This window comes from Sorghum bicolor, chromosome 1 (assembly GCF_000003195.3).
Source record: "Sorghum bicolor cultivar BTx623 chromosome 1, Sorghum_bicolor_NCBIv3, whole genome shotgun sequence".
Taxonomy (NCBI): domain Eukaryota; kingdom Viridiplantae; phylum Streptophyta; class Magnoliopsida; order Poales; family Poaceae; genus Sorghum; species Sorghum bicolor.
Genome location: NC_012870.2, coordinates 2,079,207 through 2,104,544, shown reverse-complemented (window position 1 = coordinate 2,104,544; position 25,338 = coordinate 2,079,207). Strand labels below are relative to the sequence as shown.

General features: G+C 44.1%; 3 protein-coding genes and 1 non-coding gene across 5 annotated transcripts; 2 read left to right on the top strand and 2 right to left on the bottom strand.

Moving 5' to 3' along the window:
* LOC8079687 (guanine deaminase) lies at positions 2,670-5,355 on the top strand. 2 transcript variants are annotated; one of them, XM_021446452.1, is made up of 6 exons: positions 2,713-2,826; positions 2,932-3,030; positions 3,833-3,892; positions 4,062-4,252; positions 4,792-4,896; positions 4,984-5,355. In XM_021446452.1, the coding sequence occupies exons 2-6, from the start codon at positions 3,009-3,011 to the stop codon at positions 5,170-5,172; spliced, it is 567 nt and encodes a 188-aa protein (XP_021302127.1). In that variant the 5' UTR covers positions 2,713-2,826; positions 2,932-3,008; the 3' UTR covers positions 5,173-5,355. The 2 variants fall into 2 exon arrangements, with proteins under 2 accessions (XP_002466160.2, XP_021302127.1); XM_002466115.2 differs by lacking the exon at positions 2,932-3,030 and having other exon boundaries at positions 2,670-2,826.
* On the bottom strand, positions 6,095-10,237 carry LOC8079686 (probable polygalacturonase). The gene is made up of 7 exons (XM_002463544.2): positions 9,901-10,237; positions 9,588-9,766; positions 8,537-8,854; positions 8,099-8,219; positions 7,788-7,962; positions 7,621-7,691; positions 6,095-7,052 (listed from the first exon to the last, which is right to left on the bottom strand). Exons 2-7 carry the CDS (start codon positions 9,603-9,605, stop codon positions 6,328-6,330), a joined length of 1,428 nt encoding a protein of 475 aa, XP_002463589.2. The 5' UTR covers positions 9,606-9,766; positions 9,901-10,237; the 3' UTR covers positions 6,095-6,327.
* TRNAL-AAG lies at positions 17,226-17,306 on the top strand. Its single transcript has one exon. It is a non-coding gene; the product is annotated as a tRNA-Leu (tRNA).
* Positions 19,214-21,896, bottom strand: LOC8080208 (mucin-5AC). The gene is made up of 4 exons (XM_002463543.2): positions 21,649-21,896; positions 20,027-21,475; positions 19,889-19,922; positions 19,214-19,768 (listed from the first exon to the last, which is right to left on the bottom strand). Exons 1-4 carry the CDS (start codon positions 21,722-21,724, stop codon positions 19,480-19,482), a joined length of 1,848 nt encoding a protein of 615 aa, XP_002463588.1. The 5' UTR covers positions 21,725-21,896; the 3' UTR covers positions 19,214-19,479.

The window sequence follows — 25,338 nt, the reverse complement described above, 5'->3', positions numbered from 1 at the left end:
AATTTTTTATATAATTTTGGTCAAACTTGAGTTGCTTTAACTCTCCAAGATTCTTGGAACTACTTACAATTTGAAATGGAGTGAGTACAAATGAAAATGCTACGTTGTCTATTTTGAAAAAAAAAATTGTAACTAAACAATGGCTTATTACTACATACTACAGAGACGTACTAACACTCAGAAACACGTGTGCATATGCATAGGATGCGTCATGCGTGTACAGGCATTATTGCTTCGACAGTACCTAGAGTTTGGCACAGCTCGACTTTAATAATAAAACTGTTTTTTAATAGCTTTATAAGTGACTTTGTATATGAAGTTGAGTTGTTTTGGAAAAAGTGTTTGACAAAATAGTTTCACCAACTAATTCATGCATAGTTGAGAGAGAGAAATGAGGGAGAGAGCTAGAATAAGCTATTTTTTTTAGCTTCATGCCAACTTATGTCTTTGCGAGAGGACGAGAAAAACAGCTTCACACATGAAGCTGTTTTGAAAATAAGTGTTTGACAAAAAAAAAAGCTCACAACAGCTCATTAAACTGACCGAGCGCAATGTTTTAGTTATGTCGATCTATTTACTTCTCTTTCTAATTTGTACTGCTCGATTTTCTGTCAAAAAAATTGTACTGCTCGACATGCCCGCTCGCTCCGTTGCTTTTGAGTGTGGTCGTGTCGGATCGCATGCTCTCACTTTTTATGTATTCCCGTGGAAATTGGAGAGATCGTTTGCTCTACTCTATGGTCAGAAAGGAAGCATATGCATCGTTGCCGACGAGATAGAATGAGAATTGCATTCATGTGTGCATCCCGTTGCCAAATTGTCAATTGGTCCAATGAATCGGATGCTTACTATCCACGTACTCTTTTTCCTACAACTCAGTACAAAAATAGGAAATATATAATATTGTGGGTCTTTTTTTTTCTAAACAAAGCTACTTCTATTCTATTGCGCCCAAAAACATTGGACTCATCAACACGTAAAAACTTATAGTAATTGATTAAAAAGATTTTATAAAATGAGCCTTTTTATGCTTAAGTGACTTACGCTTCGCTTTATAGAATAGATAGGAAGAATACCAGAGATTCTCGAGTGCTAAGTACAATACTTTTAAATGTCTCGTTTAGTAACGAACTGACGGAGTGTTTGGTGTCAACCTTAATTCGAAGAAACCAAGAGCACCGAGGACACATGATTACCTTTGATTTTAACGATTAAAGTTTTTCTTCCATACATAAATCAGGGAGACAGAATTCGATTACAAACAAAGAAGGGAGTCGTTTCAATAACAAAGGATAATTGGCTAAAAGATGTTCGAAAGGGCTGCGCTAAGTGTAATTTTCTCAAAAGATTAGAAACCGTTTTTGAATTGGTGCTATATAATGTTACAGAAATGATGTTATCTTCAAAAAAAAAAATTACTTACTTTTTTTTTGCAGTTTATTTGGGCGGGGGAGGAGTCACTGTGTCGCAAAACTTTTTTTTTTTTTTTGAGATTGGTCAGAGTCACTCGTTGAAAACTTCAGTGCTGGAATTCTTTATCAAGTTTGGATCGTGAAATCAGAATACAGGATAGGATAGAGGCCTACCTCGTCGTCTCTATTTCGTGTCTTAAACTTTGTACTTTCATACGGTAGAGTATGGTCTAATTAATCATCGTAGATCTATTTTGGTCGGCTCTATACTGGCTTCGTTCGTGAAAGTTAGAGGCCAGAATATATTCCTTAATAAAAAATGTACTCACATAGCGGACTGATCCATGCGGCAGCTTCTTTGCATGCATGATGCATTGATGCGGCGTCAAGTCAGTCAACCACTAATAATTTACTTCTCTCTGTCCTAGATTATAGGACATTTAATTGTTTTAACTTGTCTTATTTAAAAAAATTTGTACAAACATAATTAACTTTAAATTATTCTTGAAGAATTTTTATAAACTAAACCACGATAAAAAGAATTGATATTTTATATAAATTTTTAAATAAAACAAGTGAAAATTTAGTGTAAAAAAAGTTAAATATCTTATAATTTAGGATGAATTAAGTATTAATTAAAATCTATGACTCCGATCGCGATCAGCGTTCAATCGCGGTCCACCGACCCAATCCAAAGATGAGAAAGAACGCCGGTGTGGGTGGATGGTGTCTGACTGACTGTCTGACGCATGCATCCATCCAATCCAATCCGCGATTTTTGAGGAAAAAGGAAATGCGAGATTGACGAGTGGATGTTCGCTCCCTCCCACACGTGCCGCGTGCCTCCGTGACGAGCAAAAGGTGCCTCGTGATCGCGCATCCAACAGCACACGCTACGGCGGCCTACGACCGTGAACCCGGCCCACCGCGCCGCGCGTGCCGCTAGCTCCAGTGCGGCGCCTGCCCGCAGCCCGCCCGTGCTCGCTAGACGCTAGGAGTAGAGGGGGGGGGGGGCACCAGCACCACCGCCCACCGGCCACGGCGTCGGCGGTCCACGCCTCCGCCGCCTGCGCCGCAGCGGAGACAGCTCCGAGGGCCGAGGCCAACGGCCACGAGCGCCCCGGACGCGGTCCAGGGTCCACCCAGCGTCGCGTCATCACCTGGCGCCTGGCGGCCCTTTTTCCGCTTTCCCCGTCCGCACAAAGGTCTCGGGGCGGGCCCACCCGATCTCCGGGCCCACGTGTCAGGGACTCGGCTCTCCCCGTATTTATATACGCCAAAGCGAGAGAGAGAGCAGTACGCATCTCTTTCCTTCCTTCCTTCTCCGTCCGTCAGAGACGAGCGGCATCCGCATCGGCGTCTGTCCGTCCCTCGGAAGTTGTCGCGGGTAATCCCGCCATGGAGGAGGCCAAGGGTAGGTCTGGTACTCTGTCGCCTGGTTGCTACTGCTAGTATATGTTACGGTCTGCGATTGCGATTTTCTTGGGTTCGTGTGCTAAAGCAGAAATTCGGGATCCAGGAAGTGTGGAGATCTTGGGGTTCGTTGCTGCTGCCCCCCGGTGCTGTCGCTGACTGGTGACAGATTTGGTCTTCGGTATGAGGAGAGGGCGGATTCCAGGTTTCTGTTCCAGTGCGTATCGTGATTTAACTAGGAACTTGCAAAATTGGTGGTGGTGTCTGATGCGTGGTGTGCTCCGGTAGTTTAAACTGAAGATGCACTTCGTAGCGACAGACTGGGAGGAGTAGATTTTTAGTGTTGCAGCAGGAGGGGTGGGATTTGGGCCATTCTGTTTGCTCTGTAGTCAGGCAATACGTTCGTCGGTGTCTCAATTCTGCTTTTACTGCCTGCCAGCCAATACATATTCGAACTGGAAAAGGTGAAAATTGCCTTCTTTCCAACTTATAGAGGCATCACAGTAGCTTAGCCTTGTAATTTCTATGTAGGACATGCGAAAAGAGGCTATACACTTGCCAAGTTATGAATCGCGGTGCTAGTAATCTGTATGAAAACTTGTGTGCACCGTTGAGCAGCTAAAGCTATCAGGGGGTACATTGTCTGCTCCAGGTTAATCAATTGTACAATCTATCTGGCAGCTGCACAGTGTCCATCTGCTGACAGTCTAAGTTTTGCTGCCAATTTGTTTTCCTGCTGTGGAACAGTGGAATGCCGGGCCAACATAATCTGTGTACACCAATCTTCCTTTATGGCCTTGATCGCCTTTCCTCCAAAAGCATCTTGCCTGCTTATGTAATAATATGGTTGCTATTTTTTCATCATTCTTGAATAGAATGTTCATGTGAGCTGAATGGTATATAAATTAATTTAGCTAAGAAGTTATATCTTTCTTCCTTTTAGATTTGGACTTGCTAAATATTATTTAACTTAGATGGCTTGTATGTGATCTTTCCCTCTCTTGTAGTTGTGGAGTCCAAGGATGGAACGATCTCCGTTGCTTCAGCATTTGCTGGTCATCAGGAAGGTGACATTGTCGTCTTCTCATCCACTAGACTCTCTATTCTCTTGCCGCTGTTTCATTGCATGGCATGAAATTCAAGATTCAACTAATACAATCTATGCATTCCTGTATACACTGGTATTCCTTACTGTGAAAAAAGACTTGCTTATTTGAGCTTTGGTTTATCAAACAGCTGTACAAGACAGGGATCATAAATTTTTATCAAAAGCAGTTGAGGAAGCATACCGAGGAGTTGACTGCGGTGACGGGGGACCATTTGGTGCAGTTGTTGTCCACAATGATGAAGTAATAGCCAGTTGCCATAACATGGTTTTGAAGAACACCGATCCAACTGCGCACGCTGAAGTAACTGCGATAAGAGAGGTAGGATGCTCTGTCGACTGGCACTCTAACTTGCACCGCAGCATCTTAATGTGTGGACCCTTGGGCCTTGACCATCCAATTGGTTACTCCTTCCATGTTTTAGTGTTAGTACCAAATTCAGCTTGGAAATAGTCAAATATTACATTCATCTTTCACACATATGTTCAATTTGCAAGGTTCAAATTTAGTGCCAGTAACTTAAGATGATTATCTGCAGCTGAAGTCAGTTAAAGTGAAACAATCAATAGCTGACTAAATTTATTTATATTCCTGTGAGGAGTTAAAACTGATGGTTGGTCTTTAAGATTTCATAACTTTTTTTTTATTTTTTTTCATTAGCAGTAGATTGTATGGAAATAGATGCTTTCAAGATCACTGAACAAAAAAAAATGTATCTTGTATGGTCTGCCTGACTTTTGGGACTATAATTCTGAAATATTTTTCATTCACAGTGTTTACTGCATTTTACATTAGTTTTCCTTCCATTGTTAAGACAAGACAATACTCATCTCTTAATCATTGTTTCTTTTGTACACTAGGCTTGCAAAAAGCTTGGGAAAATTGAGCTGTCGGATTGTGAAATTTATGCATCCTGTGAGCCATGCCCAATGTGTTTTGGTGCTGTTCATCTATCCCGGATTAAGGTTGATTTCTTAACTTAAATATTCTTCATGTGATAGAATATGTGGAGTATGTTGCTGATAGCAAACTTGTTCAATGTTGTACTGCAGAGGCTGGTGTATGGAGCCAAGGCAGAAGCTGCAATTGCCATTGGATTTGACGATTTCATTGCTGATGCTCTCAGAGGAACTGGGTTCTACCAGAAGGCCAACATGGAGATAAAGCAGGCAGATGGAAATGGAGCCATGATTGCTGAACAAGTATTTGAGAAGACTAAAGAGAAGTTCCAAATGTATTGATCCATGGAAATACTTGGTGGGATGATTTAACATTGTGATAGCCCTCTGATTCTCAAAAAGAATAACACAACCTCTGGTGTTATGTTATTTGTGATGGGCCACAAATTGTCAATTTGAACACACTTTATTTATCATTGTGCTTCCATTTCTGAAAATAAGAATGCTGTCACTCCTTGTCCTTCAGTGAGCAGTTGGTTCTTTAAAAAATGAGAATGAGATCCAAACGCTTGGATTCTAAAATAAAATTCTAAGATTCTAGAATCCAATGTAACCCAAACCTACTATTTGGAGATTTTTTTCACTACGAGAATCTAAGTTACATCCACAAGACTAGCACACAAGGGGATCAGAGGTGAGGGATAAATCTGGTCAGCATTTTTGGCACTTTTGCGTGTTTATTATTAAAGTGCGGACGCTGATGACTTGCGTACAAATTAAGCAATAGTGTAATGAGATTAGCAGTATTCTTTCTGGCACTTTTGAATTTTAATAGTGCTTTTAAACATGTACTTTGTTGTGGTGAATTGGTTAGGTAGATATATGAATCATGATCAGTACCAAACTAAGGTGCTCATGCAATGACTTCACTTTTAAACATGGTTTTTTTTTTTTTTTGGTTTGTGTGTTTCAGTTTGGTGCGCACTGTCAGTATGACATGATTTACTGTGGCGAATACAATAAAAGGAGACTAGCAATCCTGATAGTCCAGGCTTCAGGAGAATTATCTGTGCAAAGTAGGATAAGACCATACCCCTGATAGAGGCGGTTGTAGTGTAAGAATGTAAGATCTCAACACCATCATGTTTTTTTTATGCTTTTCTTATTGAATTGCTTCATTTATTTGGTCCCGTGGCAACACACAGGTATAGACCTAGTGTAAGAATTGCCCTCCTAGAAGATGATTAATTTCTTGTACCTTTTCTTAAAAAGAAAAATCATGTTCAAAACCATAAGTTATGCAGATTGCATTCACATATCAAAAATGGGAACAAAACAGGCAAGATACATCAATAGTCATCTCAACAGCTATATACATGAAGCAAGCGGCACTCTAAGCACAAATAATTGCAAGAATCAGATATACATGACTAATAGGGGTCATTCCGTGAAGCAAGCCCCTTTGCAGCAATAATAACAAGCACAGCTCTACCTACACTAAAATGAAGCCAACTCCAGTAAAGGATTTAGCAACCGGCTGGTGCTCGATGTATGTCTTGGTTGCTGCACATGCATTGCTGAAGAACCGCTTCCATCGTAGCAAATGGGTGTCTGTCTACAATTGCTTTTGAGCTGTTCGCATGATTCTGGGATCACTGAGTTAGAATATCCTTCAATAAGTGAACAATTCCATGGATGTGCAGATTGTACACTGAGGGAAACATTGGACAGACAAATGTTGCTGAAATTGTCCCCCTGAATGCCTTCCAATATACCAGCAACGCCAATGTTAACGCCAACCACATCCTTGATTGTAATATTGCTTATCACAGGGAGAGCAGTCCTGTCATATTTGTCATCAGGATGTTCACCATAGTTTCCAGTGATCCTGATGGCCATTGAAACATTGTCCATGCTCACATCGGCTATGTACACATTCTTCACGTACCCTCCACGCCCTGGGGCTGTCTTGATTCTGATCCCATGAAGGGAGTTGACAATGCGGAGGCCCACAGCCCGGACTTCTGATATGCCACCTGACATCTCACTTCCAAAGGCAATCCCTGCACCACCCCTTGTCTCCCCTGTGATGTCGCTTATGCTGATATTGGAGCTTGGTTGAGCAAATGAAATGCCGTACTCATCCCAGCCACTTTTAATGACAATAACATCGTCACCATTTCTTACATAGCAATGATTGATGCACACATTCGTGGAGGAGTCTGCATGGGTTTGGAGTTGTATTAGTGCCACAGATGCAAATATGATTGATGGCAATGCAGTGCAGACCCAAGATAAAAAAAAGAAGAACCTCTTAAGTCTTAACTACTGGTTTATCATAGATTTGGAGGACTGGGTTGAGGTCGCGTCTCAAGCAAAAGGCTGGTCACATGTTATGATAGTCTGGGTTCGCTGATTTTTATCACTACATAACAGTAATCTGAAGCTCAAAAGTATGTCACCACTGATGTGGACATGATACCTTCGGTTATGACCGAACCCTGTCCCCATTAACCACTTCACAAAAGAATTGCTTGCATATATTGAGAGATCTCAGCCATACAAATCAAAAGTAAATGAATTTTGAAAGCACAAAGAAGAAGAAAAAAAAATCTTGGAGAGAGAACATGTCAAGTGACATTTCAATCACTAAAGTTTCTCTCCCTTTTCCTCCTAGCTTGTTTAGTAACAAAAGTTCCCTGGTGCAGAACCAAATGGAGGGGAAGGAGCAAACAATGTAATAAATTATGAAAGCTTAGACATATTGAATAATTACAAGTGTCATATTACCTGGACTAACACCATCTGTGTTTGGTGAATTCAAAGGCGCAAGGATTGTGACATGCTGGACAAGCACTTGGCTGTTTATGTAGCAAAAGCACTCCAGATAATATATTTGTATTGTGAATGAATTTTTATGTTTGAACAGAAAGCAAGTGGCTATCTAGAAAACCAACCTGCAGTATACAGGGTGGATATTCCAAAACGGCGAGTTCTTGAAGGTTAGATTAGATATGACAACATTGGTAGAATACATCAACTCAACAAGATGTGGTCTAGTATAATTCAATGTGTGGTTGCGGAACCAGCCCCACCAAATAGCTCCTTGACCATCAATGGAACCATTAGCACCTGCCCAAGAGTAGCAACATTTACAGTACTGATAGGCAATAGTTTCAAAAATCCAAAAAAAAAAATTACAGTACTGACAAGCTAACTAAATGATATTTGAAGAATATGGGGGTGATGCAACTATAGATTTACTAACCAGTTATAATTACATCCGTCAGATTTAATCCAAAAATCAGACTCTGATGCCTTTTTCCAGGAAGCTCTCTACCTCGTCCATAGGATGGAAGAGGATCAATAACTGGCCAATGAGATGAATCCTGCAGGATGCATTCAGGGCATTACAGTTGAAGTATAATAAAAAAACAAAGTTGCTATTCAACACAGAAAAAACAAAAGGTTTTAAAACTTTTAAGGGAAGTGATTTTTTTAGCATTTAATAAGATTCAGAAAAGCCATGGTTTGAAACCTTTTTTAGCAAGGCCTTTCTACCGTTTCCTAGAAGAAAGCTAGATTAATGATAAGATTCAGCAATATAAGTTTGCCTTGATCATGTGCATAATGTAACAAACAGACAACCCAAAGAATATTATTAGAGTACAAATTATCTTTGTGCAAAGTGTGCAAATCATCTTACCGGAGATCCAATTATTACCGCATCCTTGTCCAGTGATAAAGTGAGATGGCTGATAAGATTAAAACTCCCTGTCAGCCACCTTCCAGCAGGCACGAAGAGCTGCGCACCACCCTTGTCCGCGAATGAATTGAGATAGAAGATTGCATTCTGGAATGCCTTTGTATTGAGGGTCACACCATCCCCAATGGCACCAAATTCAGTTATTGTGACACTGTGAGGCCGATATACATTCGGCGGCATGTCCTTGCAGTATATGCTGGATACGGTGGACCACTGGATCTCAACCATGGTTATGAAAACCAAAAGGACTTGAAACAACTGGCACAAATTCCAAAGGGAAAAAAGAGAGGGAGATTCAGTAACAATCACATATACCTGTGCTAATAATTTGCGTCACCTACATAACATGTAACATGAAGAACTTTTCATCCGAGGAACACATAGAACAATAAAATTGAACAGAATTATACCCATCTGAAAACAAAGTTTCACTCAAATCTGCATCGGGGTGGTTTTATAGCATCTGAACACGGCAAGGAAGCTGAAGATGGCCAACTCATTTAGTTTTCTCTTCTATTACCTATCATGAAAATTGTTTTATTGAATTGTGGATGTGGATCAAGGTGACACTAGGCACCTCCACTAAAGCGTTATATCAAGTCTTGGGAACATGAATATTCAGGGAAAAACGAACAAACAGTGTGGTGGACATGAGCCTCCAGATGTTGGGCATAAATATGGCGAACTGATGACGACAGATCACGCGGCAATGCCACGAAACGGCAAACGCCACGCAGGAATGCAGGATCGATCTAGGACAACACCAGCTGCGTCAGGCCATTAGGCGATCCCCTCGGACCAACGGCGGTATTCAGATGGAGCAGAAAGGGCAATGGGTGGGTCGGGCTCTCCTCACCGGAACCCCGTGACGGGTAACGGCACGATCCATCGTCCCTTGGCCCTCCAGCGATCCCGGGAGGCCAGGAGGGAGACGAGGAGCGCGGGCACGGGAGGAGGTAGTAGGGAGGGGGGGGGGGGGTGGGGCACTCACAGATGCAGATCTCTTCATCTTCCCCGGCGAGATCTCCGTTTCCGTGGGCTGCTCTGCTCCTGGTCCTCCTCACAGCCTCCGCTGCCGACGCCGCCGACGCCGAACCCTCTTAGCTAGCTGTGGAGACAAGAGACCCGGCGCCCGCCTTCAATGCGGCACGCCGCCGTGGCTGGACCCGCCTGCAACGACAACGGCCCGGCAGGCCCATCATCAATCAATCGGGAAAGAGAACGAGCGGGCGTCTGTAACTGTGACGAACAGTGGGCTGTGGGCGCGCGCGTGCAGGCGCGGAGCAGGAGCGAGAGCCACCCACCAGGACACGTCGGTGGATCGCCGGGGCCGCCGGGATCAGCGGCGCGGCGGCCTCTGTTCCTTCTTCTCTCCTCACCTGCTCGCGGGGAGAGAGGAGGGGAGCAGGTGGCTGGCGAGCCGCTGGGAGGGACTGCAGTGAGGAGGGTGAGGAGGCAGAGAGAGAGAGAGAGAGAGAGAGAGCGCAGTGCGGGGGAAAAGGGGGCCAGGGACCCAATCATGCCACGCTGTGCAGTGCAGCGCAGAGGCGGCGTGGGTGACTGACCGCGCTGGGGCCGGGGTGCGCCCCCGTCGCGGCACCCCCTGCCCTGCTGCCCCTGGTCCCTTGTGGGCGGTGGTTGGCTGCTGCCGTGAATGTGTCATGTGTGATGGTGGGTGGCGCTGGCGCCGTGGAGGACGACCGGAGGAGCAGTGCAGGGTCAAAGCAGCAGAGCCGAGCCGAGCAGAGCAGGGTGCCAACGATGGAGTGAGGGACCGGGCAGGTGCACGGGTATTATATTAATATTAATATTATATTATGATGACCACTGGATCAATCATAATATATACTTTTACACATGTTTATATTAATTTTTGGAAAATTATTTTTTATAAGTATAATTGACTTTGGATTTATTTGGCTCCTTGCGAAGCTACGGGTACAATTGGTTATTTGTTTATATCAATATATTCACAAGATCCAAGCCATTGCCGGTCCTGTTTAGATTCGAGATGAAAATTTTTTGGGTGTCACATCGGATGTGTCCGAAAGATGTCGAGAGGGATTTTTAAAAACTACTAAAAAACAAATTACATAGCTCGTTAAGAAACTGCTAGACAAATCTATCAAGCATAATTAATCTGTCATTAGCACATTTAGGGTACTGTAGCACTTAAGGCTAATCATGGAGTAACTAGGCTTAAAAGATTCGTCTCGCGATTTTCAACCAAACTGTGTAATTAGTTTATTTTTTATCTCCATTTAATGTTCCATGCATGTGTCCAAAGGTTCGATGGGACGAATGAAAAAATTTTGGGTGGGAAACTAAACAAGGCCTTATAGGCCTAGCTCATGGATGCAAAATAGCCTTTGTTCTATATATACGTAGATTTTTGGATATTGCTATGGAGCTAGACTCACTGGATGCAGGCATCGACTTAGCTAGTAATGTTAGATTACGATTAGTACATATCAAGTGATATTAATATGTTTTAAATAAAATTATACAATAAATAAAAAGATAAAGTAAGAACTACATAAAAATCATGTTAAAACTTGTATTATGTTATCTCATGTATTTTTTTCATATAGACAACAAAAGAGCATATATTCTCGGTTAGATTAAGGATGTGTCTCGTTGACCTATGACTTTTGGAAAAAGTTATTGGAAGCTGTGAGTGGTAGGCTGTGAGAAAGCTAAAAGTCATTTGGTTGAAGAGACGTGGCTTCTTGGGAAAGCTACTGCTAGAGAGCCCCACATGTCAACCCACAACGTGCAGAGGAGGCCATGGAGGACACAGGGGCTAGGCTTGCCTACTAGCTGCCGGCCTTGCAGGGGAGATGAAGGTGTTAGCCCATTGCCCGCACCATGATAGATAGACCCCTAGTTAAGGCAGCGTCGTGGGAAAGAATAGAGGGTGGCCTCAACCCTCAGGTCAACCTGGGCAAAAATAACCGAGAACCGAAACCGAAACCGAAATAACCGGAACCGGAACTGAAAATTTCGGTTAGCTGTTCGGTTCTCAGTTCTCAGGAACCGAACTAACCGATCAAATTTCGGTTCCCAGGCTCGGTTAACCGAGTGAACCAAAATTCATAAAATAAGCCCAATAAACCTTACAACATAGGCCTAATACCACCTTAACCCTAAATATAAAAGGTGAATGGCACCCTCTCATAGCCTCACATCCTCACATTTTTTAAAATAATGACATCTTGCTTTTAAAGAAATATTTTTTTTCCTATTTTTCTATTCTTTTTTTATACTTGTGTAAATTTTCGGTTAGTTCGGTCGGAACCGGAACCGAACCGAACTAACCGAAACCGATTTTGCTCGGTTCCAAGATTTGTGAAGAACCGATCGGTTCCTATTTGTAGAGAACCAAATTTGTGTCAAAAACCGAAGAACCGAACCGAGGAACCAAACGCCCAGGCTTACCCTCAGGTAGTCGCCGCATGCTCGTTGGAGAGAGACGCCTTGTCCTGGAGCCGTGCATCCACCAGTTGGGATCGAGGAGCGTCGCAGCCCGTCCTAAAACCCTAGTCGTGGGTTCTTTCCCAATCGTACCACGTGCGCTCCACTCTTCTCTCAGACATAAGATAGGAATTGAGAGAAAATAATAAACTGGTAGCAACGAGTGACAAATTGAGTAATCTTCATAAAAAAACGATCCCACCGTGGGTGGAAGCAACCCCCACATACTGTGAAAGTTATACTAAGAACAGTTTTTTATGTAGATCCTAAGAGAAAGTTGGTCCTTTTCATTGGCTTTTGGCTTTCGTGTAGCCAAAGGAGGTTTTGAAGCCAAACCAAAATGGCCTAGATTGGTAGGGTAACCAAACATGACATTTATCTGGCTCCCGGATACGAGCTATATACAGTGGGTTTGACTCTCATACCATACAGGAACGAATCACCAAGTTTCTACTTTTTTTTAAGACAGAATACTGCACGGGCCGGTCTGCTGATACTCAGAGGGCCAGCTCGTGACCGACCGAGGAATCTTCTGTTTGGATTCCAACTGCAGAGCGTCCAAAAGCGGTCGTGCGCCAGTAGCATATGCAGAAGCAGCAGAATACGGCGGACGGCCGCCGGCCTCTGCTGTTCGTTTCTACGTAGTCTCGTCTCGTCTCCGGTCTCTTCTGCTGAAAAATCTAATCAGCGACACCTGATCAGAAAATTCCAGCGCAAATAAAAAATACTCCTATGTCACTATGTGTGTTGGTGGTGGTGGTGTGCTGTCCTCGGGCCTCGGCTACCCGGCCGTGCTCTTATATTGGTAAAGATATTCTTATTAACTCCTCTGTTTTGCTGTTAATCTCTTCCCTCAGACCTCAGTTGGTGGTAATCGGAGAGTGCCAATCATTCCTGACACTGCCAGTGTCTGCTCAAGCTCAATGTCTCTGCTTCTGCGTCGGCATCTTTTACTGTCAGCTGCGTGCATGCCTTCTCTGATCTGGAGGTAGAGGGGCATGGCACTGCAATGGCAATGCAATGAACATTCTCTGATATCAGTTGTTAGCTTCTGTAGTTGTAAGGTTTTTCTAGGTTCTGCCCGTTCTGTCTTTCTATAATGTTTTCTTAAGACATTGTATTTCCTTTAGTGATGATGGAAATGGGGTTTACCTCAGTTAAAAAAAAGAAAAAAGAACTAGACTATGTGCCGGTTAAAGTGGTTGACATGAGCGGTTACTTACTAACACATAATTTGACACCACTAGTTTAAGATCGCCGGCGTGACCTCTCTAACCTGGAGGTCAGTCGTCTGAAGAACTTCAGAGAAAGCACGCAAATAGATACTATGAACAACCAGCAGAATGCAGATACGAGGAAATCAAACTGGCTGCAATTCAAACTGACTGCTCCTTCCGGAAGTAAAAAAATACGAGGAAATCAAATGGCGTTTTTGTCTCGTGTGTTTGTATGGGCATGCAAGCAGATGCCATGCCAGTATGCCACTCTCGCACTCTCTCGAACTGGCTGCGATGCGACAGGGTAGAAGTAGAAGACGGAGGCCTTGTTTAGGCCTTGTGTAGTTCCGAAAAAATTTCGGAAGCACTTTCGTTTTTATTTGATAAATATTGTCTAATCATAAACTAACTAGAATCAAAAGATTTGTCTCGTGATTTACAGACAAATACTGTGTAATTAGTTTTTATTTTTGTCTATATTTAATGTTTCATGTATGTGCCACAAGATTCGATGTGACGAAGAATCTTGAAAACTTTTTGGTTTTCAGGGTGAACTAAACAAGGCCCAAATGGCAAGCAAATGCCAATGCCATGCCTGCATCAGGCCAAAGGCGCTGAAACTTTTGCGATTGGATGCAGGCGGCGGCACCACCACCAGTCCACCACCACAGGCAACCGGCCAGCAGCATGGCCCCGGGGTGAGCGCACGCGTGTGTTCGTGTGTGAGGCAGAAGCAGCCTTGCCGGCCGGCTAAGCTGGCCGTAATCAGGCTGCGCGTCTGTGCAGCAGCCAGCAGCGGATGGCCGGCCATTATGGTGACCTCCCGAGGGAAGGGGGGTCCTTTTGTTTCCGTGCGCAAAGCACTGCTGGTAATCAATCGATCGGCATTAACGCATGCAGCAACAAATTAAGTGCCAGTAGTCTTAAAAGGTGAACAGGAGCTGTTGTTAGTCTTACAGCGAGGTGAGGTGACGCTTTGTCAATGATGGAGATCAACAGTTCGACGGTAGGGAGATCGATCTGGTGCACCATGCAGTGCAGACTTTTATGATGCAGCGACCAGAACAGTTATCATTAGTGGTGTTGTGGTTAAAACAACATGAATGATTGCGTGCATGTAGAAGAAATTCCAGAGATTAATTAGGAGGACTGATGGGGAAACAAACGTCTCATCTCTCAATCCCTCATGGATGCATATGCAGCTCGGCTGGCCCTTTGCCCATGTTTTACGATCTTGATCCAGATCTTGACAGAAGAAAAGAAAGCTCTCGTCAGGTTTTGGATTACGATCTGTAGGCATGCGTGCGTGCTGTGTCTGTAGACAGACAGCAAGCGGGCAACTGAAGCAGACAGCTGCTGTGCTGTGTTTTCCGTTCGTTGTGATAGCGAGGTGTTAGATTTCAGGTGGTATGCGATGTTTCGTTCAGATTCAGATGCTGATAGAATCCAATGCTGACTGCCCAAGCCCCTAGGAACGCTGTCGTCCTGAGTATGTACGAGGTAGGTGTAGTAGGTCTAGCGCTTTTCCGTGCCTGGTTGGTGCGGTTCCCTGCTCCAACGGTCGGAGGGAGCGCTTCTATCCTGCGATTACCTTTCCTAGGTCTGTTTGTATTTTCTGTTCCTTCAATGAAAAACGTATCATGGTATGCACCGCGGTTTCGATACTTCTGCTATGACTCTGGCTTCGGCGAGCCCATAGCCGGAGCCTGAGCGTCGGATCCGTTTGCTTGTCTTATAAGCCGTATTTTTCTATCAGTCGATATTATTTTTTTCTTACAATAAATCAGCGAATAATATTCTTGACCATAACTTTTTAAATAAGCGAACAGGCTCGATCCCAAACGTGCCCTTAGCTGTCGGGATCCTCATCCTGGATATGTAAAATTATGAAGGGACTAGTGTATCTCCCATGCGATGCAAGTTTCTACATTGGGATCGGTGAATTGGATTCCCTTCTCATGTGCACTGGCATGCAGCACTGGCAACTGCTAGGACGGCCATAGCAATGCCGTGCGTCTCCAATAATCTGCATGCAACAATGCAGTGGTCAGTGGTCACCAATGATTTCTGAATAGATGCTAGGAGCCAATGAGCTGTACTATGTATCCTACTTCTGTAGCCTGTAGGATCAGATTAGGGACAGCTGCATGTTGTTCATTCAGCAAGATGGTAGATAAGTAGATAGCAATAGCATGTGCAATTAGCTCGACTGTTTTCTGTTTAGAAGATGCAATAAATTTGCTCCAGAGCCTAATGGAGTGATCAGATCTGCATTGCTGCTGCTGCTGCTACAACATTACATAGTGCAGCATGCATGCCTGTGCGGGAGTGCCCTTTGGAAGGACACAACACAACACAACACAACACATGTGAAGAGTTACTGAAACGTTGTACTGGGAACGGCTTGCGTGTGCTGCGAGAAAATGGCAAAAATGCAGGAGTACGTACTCGGCCCGCAGATCACCGGATTCGCTATGCTTGTGTACTCTTTGGCACATGGGTTGCCCATGAACCATGGAGGCATCCAGTCAGTCACTGCTCGCTCCTCGATCTTCTCTCTCCCTCCCTCTCCCTTCCTGGGCCTGCTCGATATGATGAAATGGCTAGAATCGGAATCATACAGTGTCATCCGACAATACTCCGGTTGAATTAAAGGCATTTGGATTTTGGTCCCATGGCTCTCGATCGCTCCGGTTGGAAGGGAGACCAGTGTGGTGGTTTGTGCAAGCTTCCAATGTACTACCTCCATCTCAAAGAAAAAAAAGGGGGGTGGGGGGTATAATGCCAAATCTATATTGAATCAAACTTCTTAAATTTTGATAAAAGCTAATAAAGTTAGTATAGAATACCGTTGATATTTAAGAAAATGTTCATGTAAATATCTGAATCCTGCAAAGTGCTTCTTTATACCATTACGGAACATCCGCGTTTGAGGGCTGCTCGAAGCCCAGAACACATATTACGGATGCTCAACGGAGCAAACGCGAGCACTCAATCATCGCCTGATTCGCAGTTGCTGACATAGTTTTAGGATTTAATTTTGAAAGGAGCAGCGATATCTTCCTTCTTCCCTTCCCCGTGCATTTCTCTCTCTGCACAGGCGACTTGTGACTTTTGAGGCAGGCACCTCACTTCAGAGAATGTGACCAATCTCTCTTCTTATTTTTTTCGAGAGAGGTGACCAATCTATCTGTATCTGTGGCCCTGTGCTGTCATGGTACCCAACAGCATTCAAGTCTAGCACTCTAGCTTTGGTAACTTTTTTTTTTATATATAGGAAGCTTTGGTAACTAGTAGTACGAAGTATTAGATTTGGCGGAAATCGTCATATTTTGTTGAATTTCTGCAGGTTGCATTTCATTGCGATTGACTCTAGGAAATGCTTTGTGGGCCAAAAGAAAAGCACGTGCTACAATGCTGGTGTGTTCATTTCATTCACAAGCCTCATGGGCCTTAAGCCATAGGAGTAGTTGCGTAGCTAGTAGTTGGTCAGCTTAACATGTATATCTCATGACTTTCACACTAATATAATGATTATTTCAACAACTGTCCTGGTTGATTGAACAATGCAAGACAAGCAGTTTTTTCTTTATTTTTTTTAAAGAAGAAGAATGACATGACGATCTTGTGAATTGTGATCAACTAGTAAATTGTATATGGTTGTAGTCTAATGTGACTGGTACTTTTGTACATGATGAAGCAGGCTCATTCTTGTCAAAAAAAAAAAAAAAGCAGGCTCACGCAGATAGGAACGATGTTGAGTTGTTGACATGGTGAGGAAAGCTGGAGCGATGACCGTAAATGAATGATTCGTCATATCCCTTTGCGATGCATGGTAATTTTGGATGATGGTTTGATGAAACTGGACAAGCTCTGCATCTGAATACTGAATAGTATCAACGTACTAGTAAAATATAAAATCTTCAAAAATCACACAAGTTGAGATGGCCGAGTTGGTCTAAGGCGCCAGATTAAGGTTCTGGTCCGAAAGGGCGTGGGTTCAAATCCCACTCTCAACATTATTGTTTTTCTGTTTCCGCCTTTTTTTTCATTTTTTTGTTTTCACCTATTGTTTCCCCCCCTTTTTCTTTTTCCTGTTTTCAGCTATTGTTTTTATTTTCCCTTTCTTACTCTTGTCCTCCGTACACTGTTTTTTTTTTCATTTTTCCTGTGTTTCACCTATTGTTTTTTTCTTTTTCCTATTTTCAGATATTGTTATTTTATTTTTCCCACTCTCAACATTATTATTTTTCTGTTTCCGCCTTTTTTTTCATTTTTTGTTTTCACCTATTGTTTCCCCCCTTTTTCTTTTTCCTGTTTTCAGCTATTGTTTTTATTTTTCCTTTTCTTACTCTTGTCCTCCGTACACTCTGTTTCCGCCTTTTTTCATTTTTTTGTTTTCACCTATTGTTCCCCCCCCCCCCCTTTTTCTTTTTCCTGTTTTCAGCTATTGTTTTTATTTTTCCTTTTCTTATTCTTGTCCTCCGTACACTGTTTTTTTTTCATTTTTCCTGTGTTTCACCTATTGTTTTTTTCTTTTTTCTTTTTCCTGTTTTCAGATATTGTTATTTTATTTTTCCCACTCTCAACATTATTATTTTTCTGTTTCCGCCTTTTTTTCATTTTTTTTTTGTTTTCACCTATTGTTTCCCCCCTTTTTCTTTTTCCTGTTTTCAGCTATTGTTTTTATTTTTCCTTTTCTTACTCTTGTCCTCCGTACACTTTTTTTTTTCATTTTTCCTGTGTTTCACCTATTGTTTTTTTCTTTTTTTCTTTTTCCTGTTTTCAGATGTTGTTATTTTATTTTTCTATTTTTTTACTCTTATTCTTCGTATTCCTTCTTGTATTGTTCAAATCCACTCTTCACATTATTTTTTCCTTCTTCACTCTTGTTCTTGTATTGCTCAAAAGCCACTCTCGACATTACTTTTTTCTTTAAAGCTAAAAAAGGACTTGTAGTGTTTGTACAAAAATGTTGAGGCTTATAGATTTCAGCCACAAGATCAAATATATTCAGACCGTGTGGACGTTCCCTTGTGAATCATATCAAGTGGATCAAATCGCCAGGTTGTAACAAAGCCAACAGAACATATTATTTTTTTAACCGAAGTGAATATATACATACAATGTGACATGCTACTCTTTTTGTTTTACATTATATCACTTGTCAATAAATTTCACAGGGTTTCATTCCATACTCCTTTAAAACAAGTGATTGTTTTGGACTAGTCCTCTCTCCCTTTTAAGTGTCACCACGGTGTATTCATGATGGTTGAGTTTGACTAAGTTTATATAATTATTAGCAATATTTGTATCTCTAAATAAGTTTATTATAAAAATAGATTCAATTATCTATCTAATAATACTAATTATGTACTATAAATATTAGAGCCTATTTTCTTGTATATCTAGTCAAAGTTGAGTAAAAAAGTGAGAAAGACAATAAAAGGGTTGGTGAGACATAGTACCACAAAGGTACCGCAGGACAACAAGGAGGTGAGCATAGTGGAGTTGGGTAGAATCCAAGACAAATTGAAAGTTTGGTCTACAAGAAACCTAATGACATTTTTTTAAAAAAAATGTCAATCTTGAGATAGTTGCTACAATAGCAATTCTTTTTGGACATATTTTCATTAAGAATTTAAGATAGTTCCTGATCAAGCATGATCCCAATTCAAACACCATTACTTTAAAATTTTGCCAGTGCTGGTATTATTAGCATGCGTTGCGATTTGTGAAATCTGTGTGATAGTAGCAGAAGGCATGTGAAATGGGAGTGCCTAGCAGTAACAACAAACCACTATCGCAAGCCCAAATGACCAATGGATACATAATATAGGCCCCGTGAACTAGGAGCCGGTGAAACATGCTCCTGTCAAACAGGCCCATCGTAGTATCATGGAGCCGATTAGGTGATAGTGTGAGATAAATCATAAAAAAAAACCATATCATTGCACTAGACCAAGCATGGTCCATGGAAAAGGAACTCTACGCTGTATGTTCACCTACAACATGTACGGCCAAGCATCATTAAGATTCAGCTCTGCCTCCCATGTACATACAACACACACAAAACATCTATTTCTCTCTTCTCTATGAAAACTCACTCTTCATATGTACAACACAACTGAGTAGCAAACATGTTGCAGTGTGTGATCCTATTCCATGATGAGAAGCAGCTCGAGGTGGGCTCTACACTCTCTCCTTGACGAACGCAAAGGTGACCATCCAGACGAGGCACAGGACGACCCAGCCGCCGCAGGACACCGGCGCCGACCCCGCGGTGAGCCCCGTCGGGTTGTCGTAGCCGCCGTACATGGAGCCCCCAGGGTTGTTGGCGTTCAGCACCGTGGAACCGGAGCCCCCTCCCATGGTGCCCGACATCCCTCCCGCTGGGTTGTAACCGGTGCCCGACATCCCCGGAGTGTAACCGCCGGGCACGCCGCCGCCCGTCGTCCCCGGGCTGTAACCGGCGCCGAAACTGCACGAATTGCAACATACATGGATGCAGTCACGTCAGAACACAGCCATGGCGCACTGCATCTATGGAGTATGGGTGATGGCAGAATGAGAATTTGAGATGGATCAGGATCGCTCTTACCCTGATGATGTCTGGTACATGCAAGTTCCTGAGCCTGCAAAGATTGGTTGGCAAAAGCCAATGCGAGTGTTCTGTTAGATGTGCAACAGTGCAGCTAGCAATTTGTAGCAGATTTGTGTGTTCCGGGTGGTGGCTTACTTGGGTTGACGTTGACGAGCATGCCGGCGCCACCGAAGTCGCAGCTCGCCGCCGACGGGTTGCGCTGGAAGTAGCTGTTGAAGGCGTAGGAGGCGTGCGCCTGCAGCGTGTTGGGGTTGTAGCAGGCGCCCATGGGCTGGATGGCCGAGCAGTCGGCGCCGCCCATGCCGCACGCGTAGTCCATCGCGTCCTGGAGGGTGGTGTCCATGAGCCCCGACTTGGCGACGCACCATGCCTGCCCGGCCATGGTGGGCGCGCCCGGCTGCACCGTGCCGGTGCCGGGCATTGTCGTCGCCGGAGGCTGGTACACTGGCTGCGTTGCCGGCATGCCGCCACCGACGCCGACGCCGCCCTGCTGCGGGTACGTGGTCACCGGGTTGGTGACCGGCGACGTGCCCGGGAACTGCGACGGCGTCGTTGCCGGATTCGTCACGGCAGGGGCTGCCGGGTTTGTCACTGTACCCGGCATGGTGGTCGGCGCGGAGACCGGGTTCGTGAAAGGGGATGGCACGGTCACCGGCGGCATCGTCGGCGTCGTCGGGTCAGGCATGGGCATGGTGGCCGGCGTCGTCGGCTCCGGGTACAGCGGCGGCATGTTCGGGTTGGTCGCGAACCCGTTGCCCGGGTTGGTCGACGGCACGGTGACGAATCCCGGAGCCATCGGGTTGGCCACGGGGTTCGTGGCCGGCACGGTCACTGGGTTGCTCACGGGCGTCGTCGCCGGGTTGCTGACCGGAGAGAACTCGTCGTGCGCCGTCGCTCTTGCCTCGCCGAGCTCCCGCCGAGGGGAGGACACGTCCACCAGAACACCCAAGAGCCTCTTCTCCCGGCTGGTATCGCCGCCCAGCTTTGCCATTGCCACCGCGATTGGAGCCGCACGGCTCTTGACGTGGAGCACGACGCCGGCGCCGGCGCGCAACAGGGCGGCAACCTCAGCAACGGCCTCTTCGATCTCCGCGTCCACCGCAACCTCACCGTTTGCTTCTGCCTCTGTCTCCACCTGAACAAGAACAAACGAGCCTGTCCTCCTGACGAACTCCATGACCTTGCCCCACCGCTTCTTTCTGGCACGATCACGATCCTTGGCGACGACTCGCAGAGAAGACAGCGAGAGCTCCGGCGAGACCTTGACGCTCGCCGCCAATCCGGCGGCGCCGAGAGAAGCGTGAAACGACTGCAAAGTGCGGCGCAGCGCTCCGAGCTGCGTGTCGGTGGCCGTGACGACGATGTTGCTGACGTTGAGACGCCGGTTAGGACCAAGAACTTCGTTAACAAATGAGCCACCGGCGGCGAGAGGCTCCGATCTGCATGGCTTCTCTCTGCACACGAACGGCTTCAAGAAGAGGTAGGCATGCTGCTTGGCAGTGACCATGACTCTGTACTCGGTGACGACTGAGCTCGATAGTGTCTTGACCTGTGTCGAATCATATGATAGCTCCACAAATACGCCTGAAATGAAAGAAAACATACTTTGTTTCAGGAAGGTAAAATAAATTTCATCAAGTATACTGCATCAATGGAACAGCATTTTGCTGATCAGTAGCTGCCTAAGTGTGAACAGGTAGATAAAAGCTTTACGATAAAGGAAAGATTTTTTTTCAGAAATTTAAAATGATACTGACCTGAACAGCAGATTGTTTGAAGGAGGAGGATACAGCAGAAGAAGAATGTGAGAGCAAGAGGGCTGGCAGCTGCCATTGATGAAGGTGGGGATCTTGGCAAGCAAGGATGTTGCTGAGCTGAGCAGCCTGTGGCGAGGGGAATGAGCTGGAGATGGCCAAACAAATGGCAGTGGGGAAGGAAGGGGTAGGACAAAGGGGCTATGCAAATTTAAGTACAAGGGGGAGCAAAGCTTGTGTGCCCCTGTGTGACACAAAGTGGAAAGCATAAGCAATAGGGGCAAAGCGGCAAAGCGGATAACTATTGTATTAGATATGCAATGCATGCTCCTTTTTAAAACTTTAGAACAGGGGAGACAGCAAGGAGCGCAGTGCATACATTGCATCCTTTTCCATGCAAAAAACAAATGTCTGGAGTCGGAGCACTGCACCAAACTAGCTAGGTGCAATTCTTTTTCCTGTGTGTGTTCATCTCACTGGGAGTTTGGTCGTTTTGGTTCACTTGTAGCATCACTCTGACTCTCTGACGGGGTTTCTCTCTGCAAAATAGAGATACCAAGGTTATTTGCCTTACATTTTTACTGCCCTACAGTCTGCACTTGCACTGATGAAAATAAAATACAGTGACATCCTCTTCTAATTTCTGAAGGCTCAGATGCCATTTTGCTGTCCAATTTAGAAGAAAAAACATGTGCATACAAGTATGAATCGACTACCTTCATTTGTGACCTGTTGATGCAAAACGGATCTGCAAACACAAAGAGCTAATACCCGATTCAAACGTTAAGGCGTGCCAGCCGATTTGACCTTACTATCGGCAAAGGTGATAACTCGAATACTTTAGTCCTGACAACAGCGATGCGCCCGGATGTCACGGCTAAGAGGTACTCACGCGGAACTCAAAAACACGTCGAGCTTAAGTCGACGAATCCCTAAGAACTCGTAATAAAAAGAAAAAAATATGACGAAGTCGTCGAAAAGTAGATGCTGGAATATGAGTAAAAACGTATGTTTGATTGATTTCTTGATTGATTATTACAAGGTCCTAGGGTTTATATTTATACCCTGCTCGAAGAGCTACGACCGGACACGATTAGAACTCGAATTCCAAATTACACGGAATCCATATACAAAACGATGCAAATAACTAAGGAAACAATAAAACTACCCTTCGTAACAAACCGAAACTCCTCCACATGACAACTGGCAGTTTCCGGACTCCTCTTTCACGTCATCGGCAATCCCTTTACCTGGTCATCGGCACCATACTACTGCCTGTAGACTTAGTCACACTCAACTTCTCCCTCATCGGCAACCACCCCCATCGGCAACCCGCATTGTACTGCCACCTTATCCTATCATCCCAGACACGTGTCCAAAAACGGTGTCAACATGACCATTTTCTTTTCTTTTCGTGCACAAAAAGCTTAGGGTTTCATTGGTAAAGCTGCTTTCTCTGATGACTATTTCATACTCCTATGACCTTCTCCATGTATTAGCACCTTGTGCTCAGGTATTAATGACTCTCTTTTTCATCGCTGGGAAAAAACTAATCTAGCGTTCATCCCCTCGTGGCCAAGACTTGCTGCAAAACAATACATGATCACACTGTCACACAAGTAGTCTTATTATTCTCTGACAGAGTTTTGCACAGTTTTAGACTTGCCTTTTAAGAAAACAACTGTACCGTGACCATGAGCACAACTGGCCGGGACTGGGACAGTGAGCAAGCTTTTGGACCAACTGGGCCACTGGGGCAGTGGGCAGGAAGCATGAGCCTCCGAAACCAAAAAGGTTGCCCTTGGTGGCTTGGTAGCTCATGCCATGTGCATTTCAAAGATCCTTGTCAGGCTCTGGAAGGCTGGAGCCATTTCTTCGTTGGGTAGGGTACCCTAAAGGAAAGGAAGGATAAGGGGCCAGACCAAAGCTGTCTTCACTCTTCACAGGCATTCTCCATTCCGCGGCTACAGTGAGTCTGACGTGGCATAGCCTTGATGATGAAGAGTGACTGAGTGAGGCAATGGGAATCTTCACATGTCATCAGAAGAATATATTCTTATTACTTCCTCGTACCTACTTTGGCTCATCTTGGAATCCAGAAATTCTCTTGCTTTCTACTCCGTGTTAAAGTACTGTACGGTGATTTGTTGTGAGAGAAAAATACTACTAAATGGTTGATAGATCCGGATGGTAAGCTCAAATACCTTTTTTTCTATAAAAATACGTTGATTTGTGCGAAATTCTCGAACAATTCCTATGAAATTCCTATGCTAAAACGTACAAAGGGGGGCTTTAAAGTCAGCAAGTGTTGCTAGCAGCTACTCCATTCCAGGGTAAGCTACGTACGTTCACCCACGCTGGCATCTCCATCTGAAGTTCTGAACACACATGTAACTACTAGTCTTTATCATGTTTCAAAAAGAAGCAGAGTGGAGAAAAATCTGGGGCAAAAAAAAAGGTCATACATGATTAGCTTAACGCATCAATTTGAGGAGGAAAACGGGCCAGATTGCAGACGCTGGCTTGGCTTGGCTTTTGCTTTGCCTGCACCATCATTGGACAAGAGGAACGACCGGAAAAGGCAGGTTTTCATGAGGTTTTCACAGCTGGCTGCTGGTGTCTCGAATGTATATGCATCATATTCATTCATAGCTTCTTTTCACTGATTTGCCTGTGCCATCTCATACATCACTACTTTTGACTTGAGCTATATCTATCTTGCTCTTCTTTTCCTACTACTAATAAAGCTGGGATAAGAGGTGGTAGATAGAGATGGATATCCCCTCTTTTAGCCGCAAGTAGCAAGGCAATGTCAAGGGGTCAAGAGTAAAGAATGGCATCCCAACAAGTCCAATGGCCACACCAGAGGACAGCACTTGCATTCCATCCATATATACCTCCATGGTCACAAAAATCACACATCATAATCCAGGACTGCTTTGTTTTTGTAACTGTGAAAAAGGCGGTCACATTCTCCTTTTTATTTGTCTCATCATCGACCAATAAACGTGTTCATGGTTCAGCAATACAGCATCCATGATCATCGAACAAAACAAATTGTTGATCTCCCGTTCATGTTTTTTTTTTTTTGCTAGTTTCTGAGAATAGTATTTGTTTGAAAATAATAAGGGCGAAATAGGGCGCTTTGAACTTTCAAAGGAACCGAATCATGTGATGACCAGTATACGCTTTAATTTCTCTCACCAGAAATACGTACGTAAGGGCCATGCGGCGGCTTGCGTCGAAGCTAGCTTTTAATTTGGCAAAGGCATATGGAAACCATGGCGCTTGAAGCGGCTTTTAATGGAGCAGCGGCACGTACTATAGGACTATAAGTGTGTGATGACAAATACACGTATGAGTACAAGTTTTTTAAGCAGATTGGATTCGAATTGGAGCAATCGATCTTAATTAAATCGATCGTGGGCATCTGCTTTATATATGCATCTTGTCGCCCATGGATCGATCTGATTGTGGGTGTATACAAGGCATGGAGTACGTACACAAAAAGGAACTGCTTCAACTTTGTTATTACGAGTACTTTTATACTTATTTTTTTTTAAAAAAAAAACTCTTCGGTTAGGAAATCAATTAAATAGGCGAAGGAACGCAGATCCGAGTAAGGGATGTTTGGTTGGGGATGTTAAAATTTAACAAGTACGGTAGCATTTTCGTGTTATTGTCTAATTATTG

Excerpts from the sequence above, each read along its gene's own strand:
- LOC8079687 (XM_021446452.1), top strand. The coding sequence starts at position 3,009 with ATGAGGAGAGGGCGGATTCCAG. Across the intron at positions 4,253-4,791 it reads AAGTAACTGCGATAAGAGAG|GCTTGCAAAAAGCTTGGGAA; the intron begins GTAGGATGCTCT and ends TTTGTACACTAG. Across the intron at positions 4,897-4,983 it reads TTCATCTATCCCGGATTAAG|AGGCTGGTGTATGGAGCCAA; the intron begins GTTGATTTCTTA and ends GTTGTACTGCAG.
- LOC8079686 (XM_002463544.2), bottom strand. Across the intron at positions 8,220-8,536 it reads CGGTAATAATTGGATCTCCG|GATTCATCTCATTGGCCAGT; the intron begins GTAAGATGATTT and ends TGCATCCTGCAG. Across the intron at positions 7,053-7,620 it reads CACAGATGGTGTTAGTCCAG|ACTCCTCCACGAATGTGTGC; the intron begins GTAATATGACAC and ends AAACCCATGCAG.
- LOC8080208 (XM_002463543.2), bottom strand. The coding sequence starts at position 21,724 with ATGGCAGCTGCCAGCCCTCTTGCTCTCACATTCTTCTTCTGCTGTATC. Across the intron at positions 21,476-21,648 it reads TCAAACAATCTGCTGTTCAG|GCGTATTTGTGGAGCTATCA; the intron begins GTCAGTATCATT and ends CTTTCATTTCAG. Across the intron at positions 19,769-19,888 it reads ATGTACCAGACATCATCAGG|TTTCGGCGCCGGTTACAGCC; the intron begins GTAAGAGCGATC and ends CAATTCGTGCAG.